Consider the following 8935-nt stretch of genomic DNA (forward strand, 5'->3'; position numbering starts at 1 on the left):
ACACATACAACTCACTCATTCTACTAAATTCAGGTTCCCAGTAGACTATTCTGAGTTCTGAGTGTATGTCTTCTGTGTTGATTATGATCCCTCCAATAAGTTTGAATTATTGGATCGTTTGAGTTCATCTTTGAAAAAACTCCTTACCAAGACCCAGTTCGTCTTTAAATGTTGACCGGAAATGTTTCAACTCAACCAACACTAGCTTAGTACAGGGATGGGCAAAGATACATCAACATGTAGTTTAAAATAAGATTCCAAATACCTTGATACACCATGTAGCAAAATAAACTACTGTATTTATACTGTAAAAATGGGAGTCAGGTGGCTGAGCGGTGAGGGAATCGGGCTAGTAATCCGAAGGTTGCCAGTTCGATTCCCGGCCGTGCCAACTGACGTTGTGTCCTTGGGCAAGGCACTTCACCCTACTTGCCTCGGGGGAATGTCCCTGTACTTACTGTAAGTCGCTCTGGATAAGAGCGTCTGCTAAATGACTAAATGTAAATGTAATGTAAAAATACTTTTACAAGGCAGCATTAAATCACATTGCAAACGTTTCATCTATCGGCCTATTTGATCTATCCCTTCACCAGTACACTGATTCAGTTGATTAAGTAAACAATGTTTGATAGCAATACCTTTTCTCTGCCTAACTAGTAATGCAATAAATCTGACACATGTTAACAGATCAAATATTCACATAATGTTTAACTGACAGTTTGCTAATGACTCATAATTGTATCCTAATTTGGTTCCTTGTTGTTTGGTAATGAAGGGCCTAGCCTTGCATCAGTGACAAACAAGTCTAAGAAGACAATTGATGGCACCGCTATTCATAGCAACTCGTTTCTAAGTAATGAATCATTTGATAGTTAATCATAAATATAATATTAAATTACGTGTCAGGCAGTCATTCATGGAATGGTATACAACATCATGATCCTACTAAATAGCTACTTCAGTTAGGGTACAATCGTTTTGTTACGGTACAGCAATGGTCGGACCTTAAAAACGGACTTGTGAGGCAAAAAGTTTCAAAAGGTAGTCTTTAATGTTCTATGTTCTAGCGGAGTTAACAATCTGGCAGAGTCTGGATGGTGAGCAGGGTCCACATAGATTGTTGATTGCTGATCTGCCACAGGTGAGGATGGTTGTCTGTCCCGGGAGACTCCGCCCATGCACACACAGGGAAAGGGAGGGAGGAGAACACAAAGGAAAAGAGAAACAGAAAACAGCGTCACAGCCAGGGGCATGACACGTTTAGCAATAAACAATGTATCAATGTATCAATTATTGAACACCTATTTGGAAGTCGAATACAAATATTTTAGCACTTTGTCAACAATTAAATTTAAAGATGCAATTATCAATATGTTTTGATTTTAAATAGCCAGAAATTCAATCAGAAAGTAGCAACAAAACTTGTCAAGGAGTATTAACCCAACTCCAACCACTGATTTCAACAAGTCTGGCCAATTTACTGAGTAGGCACCAATCAGAAGCAGCATCTGTACTGTAATGCAAGGAATCTCTGCCTGCCTGCCTGCCTGCCTGCCTGCCTGCCTGCCTGCCTGCCTGTCTGTCTGTCTGTCTGTCTGTCTGTCTGTCTGTCTGTCTGTCTGTCTGCCTCTGCAAGTTTTATAGTGTTTTTTGGGGGGAAATTAGCTCAGGAACCGGGCACTGTGCAAAGTTGTGATTTTGCAGGTGTCCATCTCAGGACCCAATAACGTGCAGTTCCGTGGTAGACGGATGAGATCTTTGTGTTTCCGAAAGATGTTGTGCTACGTTTGGGTCCACTCTGTACTACACCGTAACAAATGTCTTAATGTTTGTGGGGTTCAGACTATTTAACAGAGAACCAATACAATACATTTTGATCAATAGGACACAAGTAATTGATAATGTAGCAATTGTGGGCTACATAACCATTTGGAGGAACGTACCAGAGCGTCGGAAATTTGGTCAAAAGAATGAAAAAGAATGCTTTCATGATGTGCATAAGTGAGTAGATGATGTGGAGATTGAACAAGTACTTTTCGAGAATTTCAATTGTGATCTAAGAAATGTACCAAAGCCACTGAGAAAAACCTGTCATCACTGACTGCATCACGGGCACTGTGCCTTATCTGTAATTCTAGACATCTCTGTGTGTGTACGTGTGTGCATCACCGAGTTCATTACGGGAACTGTGCACTATCTATCTATAGTTCCAGGATTTGTGAGTGTGTCTCACTGATATCTTAATTACTGACTGCATGACGGGCACTGTGCACTAGTTTTTACAGTATCATCATATAGATTTGTCACAAAGATACAAAATACTAAACACTAAAGTATTTTGATACCAAATATGAAGATATTTTTATCAAACCTATCAAATGCAATTTAGAAATCCTACTTTGTATTTGAAATACGTACTTTAAATACATGTATCATTCATACTGCCCATCCCTGGCCTAGTACAGCCTGTTTGTTGAGGCTATCCTACGATTATCCGATTTGTGTTTTGATCTGGTCTTTGTCCCTTTAAGAAGCAGTGAGAGTGAAGGGAGGTGGTGCGGTTTCACACCCGGGGTGGGAAACATGGGTGTGGTCAACGATTTGTGAGTGACAGCTGGGTACTGGCTGTCGAATTTTGCTACGCCCGAAGACTACAGCAGCCAGTGAGATTAGGAGCTGACCTGTTCCTCAAATTGGAACAGCCAATTGCAGTAGAAATGGGAGTATCTGAAATCCTGTTGTGCATCCAACGTGGGACTATGGAACGAACGCTGGAAAAAAGTATTCTAACTAGAAGAAAAAACTCTGGTTGTTGGGCTACGTTATAAGTGTGGACTGCTATTGATAATCTAGTGAATCTCTGGGATTTATTTGACCACATCCTTTAACTGATAGATTAGATATTCACAGATAAGTATTCATGCTGTAGGCTATAGGCTACGGGAAGTTGGAATCATTCTACACGAGCAAGGTGTTGCATTTTGGTGTTATGGAAAATCAACGATGGACTTTTTCGGCACTGGTCACTTCTTGCGGCTGTTACATCTCGCACTGCTGTGAAGTGTTATAACATTGTAGCCTACATACTCCATAGTATGTGCACATTGAGTATCCCAAGTTAAATTGTTTTTTAAGTTTGAGTGTCGACAACATGCTTGCTAAAAGTATTGTTTTGCCAAAAAGGAGACTTCGTTTTCAACCATTCATCGGACAATTTGCTGTGATGTATTTTTTATTTTTCTTAAAGGACACTTTCATTACAGCCTATTGATAGGCAAACAGACTCATTTCGGACTGAAGAAGAGAAAGTTGAACTCGGAATTGACGTGTTCTAAATGGTTCTGTTATTCTGGAAAACTAGACTTGGTCATACCGCTTGTGTTAACACTGCTTGTGTTATGCTATCTTCCACATATTTAGCCTAATGTGAATTTATCTACAAACTGCACGATCTCTTGAAAACTATATCAGCTTCCCAATTTGTGGATACGAATAGAGAGATCAGAGCTATTAAAAGTGGATACAAAATGGCGGCTTCCCTGGGACGAATGGGATCTTTTTCTCACTATGGTTTTTATTTAGTTTTGTCGCTTGGACTGTTACTCAATTATGGATTGAGCTCAGAATTACCATGTGCTCAGAACTGTACATGCACTGGAGATTCTGTGGACTGTAGCTATTTGGATTTGACAGAAATACCCCTGGACCTTCCAGATCGGACAGCTTCGCTGTAAGTTACCGTCAGCCGTCCGTAATCATTGACCCCCATATCGGCACAACATTGCTTGCCAAACGGAAAATAGCTCAGAGCATAACACCTTATTGCACACAAGGATACATTTTCTATTTCTTACGCTCCAGGGTTTCCCCTAAACATTTTTGTAGTTGTTGTAGGCTACAACAATAGGCTATATATAGTCTAATCAATATGATCTGATCCCCTCCGTCAAACTTAACTATGTGATTTCCCTACTGAGTTGTGATGACTCGGTTAGATCCGTTCATTCCAGGAGTTATATTAAGTCCTATTTCGCTCTTAAATTACGTTTCTGCTAAATTAAGCATGAATTCTCAGGACATTAACCACACTAAACACGTTTGGAGAATAATTTAGTCGTTTGCCCACTGATTGAGGAATGTCTCTTCACTTTGGAGCATTGTTGGCCAGTCTTTCTCCCACTGAATAAAAGACAACAGAGCAGTTACTTGCAATCAACAATTTCACACCACTCAGGACTGATTTAATGTCAAAGACAACCTAGATCTGAAACAGAAATGTGGTTGTCATGTAATTGACTGAATGGCCAATCTGAGTTTAGATGGATTGACTGCACATTTTCTAGAAAAGAAGTAAGGACAGCATACCAACCTTGTAGGCTGTGAACATTTTAGAGGTAAGGAGTGTAACTTTGTCAAAGTACCCTATGCCACCATGAATAAAGCAATAATCCTTAGGCAGTTGCCACTTTGCCATTTTCAACTGTAGCCTACATGATTATTGTAAATTGTCACATGTAACTATACATATTTTGGTGAAATTTGTAGCTGGTCATGTGATATTTGATGTATGCATATATTGTCTAGATCCACAGCTAAATGGCATCAGTCTCTTATCAGTCCATATTTAAAGACCTGCAATCTTGCTGTTTTCAAAGGGAATGGATTTATGAGCATTGCATTATCTGTAAAACACCTAGACTGCACATTTCCACAACACTACAGATAGTTCATTGTGTCGGCAGGTACTACAAAGGTAAAGGCTCTCTTTCTTCTCTGGTTTGTGAAAGTGCCAGATAAGTACATGATTACTGTAAACTAGACAGACTTTCAGTTCTGGCTGTCATGTCGTTGCATTATGACTCTAATCCAACTGCCACCAGCAAGCCAAGGAGATTTAATGTTTAATGTTGTGGAAACGTTTGGCTTAAGTGAAATCATATGTAAGTGAAATCATATGTGTCTATTGTTGGATTGGACATATATGATTCTCAGATAACTCCTTTTATATTTAGGCTTTCATTGCTTGAAACAAATGAACAAACAAGTGTTCCCTGTCAGTTTAGTCCAGACTGACTGAAGTGCTGCAGCAGTACAAGAGCAGCAGTGTGCAGTAGGCCTCTGTGGTTTCCAGGGCATTTCTCCGTACGCAGTCTTGTAATCTTGTGGTATTGACTGATTATGCCGAGTTTGTTTATTTTAATAGATTTTTTTGGGCCTTGTGACTTTAATGTCCGCAGGGAATTGTTTTAAAGCCACATTTCTACATCTCCAACTCCTTGTATTTAAGATGATACTATCGCTACCGCTCTGATTTTATCACATATTTGTGCATATTTTCCTAGTTCACACACTTTGAAAGTGTTTACCTTTAGTTAAATGCAGTGTTTATCAAATGACTTCTGCTCAGAACTTGACTGGAGAACAAATTGGAAACAACACGGGAAGTCAAGGTCAAGACGTTCTTTCATAGGTACAGATAAAATATGACATTAACTGAAGCTCTGAAATGAGTTCATGGAAGTGTGTTGACTTTGACAATAGAGCAGCTGCTGCCACAAGTCATTCCCCAGGAATCCAGTCAGTAGAATAGATGGCCTTTTTGTTAAGACATTACGCAGAGCCAAGTTTTTTTTTCTTGCACGTTTTTGTTTAAGCCGGTGTCTACAAAGTGTGTTTGATAGATGAATCATCTGTGAATTCTGTACATCTGGGAAGAGTTTGGAAATCTGGAGAAGACATCAGGAAAAAGTTAAACTTGGAGAGAGGTTCTGTAAATCGGAATACCCCCAAAACAGGCAGTCTGGAAACCAATAGAAGAATGCTATGTGTGTGTGTGTGCTTACCGGAGCCTAACACTCCAACCTTCATGAAAACTTGCAGCAGTCAGTGTCCTCAAACAATGCAAAAAAACTGAAGAGAGAGAGAGAAGTCCTGGACATTCTCATATACTGTTTATAATACCAGGGCCCATTGCTGGCCCAAGTCTCTCTTCCCATGGACAATAGTGCAATTATTTCCAAATGTTCTTCTTCTTAGCATAATAAACACAAAGTAGAGGAAATTCAGTGTCTAATGATCAGTCATTTACGAACTTTGAAGTGGTGTACATAAGATCAGCAGTGTGTTGAGAGAGCTGGAACAATAGGTCTTCAGAGTGGAGCTATTTATGTTATTTCCCCAGATTAATAGGACAGGCTCATTTCCTTTGTTCACAATCAAGGGATCTGGCTGATGGCATACGCAATACATTTGCATCCAAACCCAAGCGTATTATTAGGTGGCGCGTGTACTTTTGCTCCTCGTCGACGAGAGTGTTGGATAGCAGTGTCGGCCCTCAGACAGGCCAGGCTCCCCTCAGTGTGTCTGGACTTCCACTCCAGCATGGAGCCAGGAGCTCTCTGAGGAAGGCCGTCCACATGGGCTCAAGATGTGGACCTGCTCGAGTGAGTGCTCGCCTCGGGAACCCCTCGGAGGAAGATGCACACTCTGGATCTGCCTGATCTGTTCACAGGGAGGAATCCTCCTGGATGTCTGGACCTGAAAACTGTGCCCAGAAAATATGCTGATCCCATAAGCCCACAAACCATGCTCTCAAACCTGTGCAGTTTTACTTAGGTGTAGATCTTGGTAAACGCTTTTGCACATGAACAATAGTTTCTCTCTGTTGTCCCCCAATGTTTAGAGGAGTGTAACATGGTGGTGTGGCTGTGGTGTTAGTCCTGTGTACACTCTCACTGCTATTGCTGGGCTGTAAACCTGCTCTTTATGACAGGAAGGTGTATGTGTGTGGGGGGCGGGAGGACAATGTTGTGCTAGGCTCTGTCTGGCCCTATGTCTGGCCTATGGGAGATCTCCCCCTTGTCTCTGACACAAGGTTATTCCTTGACTAGTTTATTGTGCTTTGGAACAGCCCATTAAAGTTTCTCTGTCTCCCAGCTGTAGCTCCAAGGGGCTATCGCTCATATCACTTCACACTTCCATGGAGCGAAGTTCACACTCTGCTTATCAGCGATAGAGATGGACAGATAAAAATGGTCTCAGCTTTCCTCCCTCTTCTCTCACACACTCATAGACTGTGCAGACATTTTGACAAGGTGGGCCCCTGCTGCTCTCTGGCTGAAGTTAGGCTGTGTGTGATTGGTTATGGGATGGGCCAATGGTTAGGACTGTAGTGTGGTGCTTTCTGCAGATGCCTTCCTTCCTTCTCCGCTGTGTTGCTCTCTGCAGTATCCATGCCCCCCAGTGCCGGTCGGCACAGAAACCCTGTGATTTTTCACTTTGCTTCAGTATAATGAGGTAATTGCCTCCTGTTGCAGGGCCGGCAATTTAGCAATCTGTGGCACAATGGCGACGGGAGGAGAGATCACAACATACCACGCTGTCAGGGCTCTGCCTCTGGGGCACACACACACAGACACTCACACACAGACACTCACACACAGACACTCATACTCTACCATTATCTCCTCACACAGCAGGAAATGAAAGGGGAGGGAAAGAGTGACAAGAAGCACAACGAGAGAGAGCGAAAGGGAGAGAGAGAAGGAGAGAGAGACATCTGTGGAGCTGAGGGAGCTCTGCAGTTATGTTCAGGGTTATGAGAGGCTGTACCTTGTAATGTTTGGGATCTGTTGTGCGACATCCAGTTTGTAAAGCCTTCATAAGCTGTTTTATTATCCCTCCAATTTTCTCTTAAAGTCTTCTTGGTTTTGTTAACCTGAGGTAAACTGGAGTCACAGCGCATATCAAAGGTCACATCAGTTTGTCCCAGACCCGCGATGGGCTCACTGCCACCAGAGGAAAGAGGGTGAGGAATGTGGTGCGTCAGGTAAATGTGTCCCCAGACTCTGGGAACAAGCAGCCATCTCTCCACAGGCCAGTGAAACATTCCTAGCCCATCTCTCATGTCTGGACTGGAGCAGGAGTAGGGCTGTGGGCTCCTTTTGTCTCCCAGCTCAAACCTTCCCAGAGAGACAGCACACACCACAGCCTCCCATAGTGTCTGCTGACAAGCCCCGAGAGACACCGTTTACGTTTGTGTGTCTGTCGAGGTGGGATGGGAGAGTGAACCCGTGTGAATTTTGTCCATGAGAAAGATCAGTATCTTATCATGTGGAGGAGCAAGGAGTAGAGCTTCCCTGTAGCCCAGAACTGTTGCTTGTAACCCTATCTCTGAACAAATGTCTCTGTAATAAGTGCCTGTTCAAGTAAAGTGCCTGCTATTAAATGTACTGTGAGTCTGAACTGCAAATTGAGTGTTACACAGATAAACGACTGTGGGCTGAGCACTGTAAGTGAGCCAGGTTCAAGCCACTTTTAGTATCGATAGTATTGATCAGGACCTTAGGAACTGCACCGGAGTGCCAACACAGGCTTCTCAGAATAGTTGTTTCACAGAAATTCGGGTTACAAAACAAATACAAGGAAATCACCAATGGCACTGAACAGTTTGTTTAATAGAATTTTCGGCCGTTGTGTCATGTATGCCCTCCCATGACAGTATATCTTTAAATGGACTGATAATTAATGCAGATAGTCAGGATGCTTATCCATTTCTCTATTCCCTACAGGAATTTCGGCCACAACAAGCTGACCAGCGTCAACCCAGAAGTCTTCTCCAACATGCCCAACCTCCGAGAGCTGTAAGTAGACAACACTCAGGCTCAGGAAACACTAATGGGTTGGACAGGCCACTTGGGGACAGTTCACACTTTAGGGAAAAGTGTCAGGACACTCAAGGAGCCCCCCTTCCTCCCACACATACATACATACATAAATCACGTAGAACTCAAGGTTTCTTCCTGACCACCCGGCCTGGTCGGCCACTCACCAAAAGGTGTGTGACTGGGTGTTCCTCTGTGTGTGCATGTGTTTAAAATGACTCAGCACATCCTCCTCTCTCTCTCCTCTCGTAGGGTGAGTGTGTTGACTGGGC

The 8935-nt window shown here is 42.6% G+C and overlaps 1 protein-coding gene across 1 annotated transcript in view; it reads left to right on the forward strand.

Moving 5' to 3' along the window:
- Window positions 1-2737: 2737 nt before the first annotated feature.
- lrig1 (leucine-rich repeats and immunoglobulin-like domains 1) overlaps window positions 2738-8935 on the forward strand; it is a 26024-nt gene continuing 19826 nt past the window's right edge. Inside the window, exons 1-2 of the mRNA XM_062469793.1 lie at window positions 2738-3730; window positions 8571-8642. Of these exons, the coding sequence (XP_062325777.1) occupies window positions 3528-3730; window positions 8571-8642 (275 nt within the window). The 5' untranslated portion in view covers window positions 2738-3527. The remainder of the gene's footprint in view (window positions 3731-8570; window positions 8643-8935) is intronic.

This window comes from Osmerus eperlanus, chromosome 1, assembly GCF_963692335.1.
Source record: "Osmerus eperlanus chromosome 1, fOsmEpe2.1, whole genome shotgun sequence".
Lineage (NCBI taxonomy): Eukaryota > Metazoa > Chordata > Actinopteri > Osmeriformes > Osmeridae > Osmerus > Osmerus eperlanus.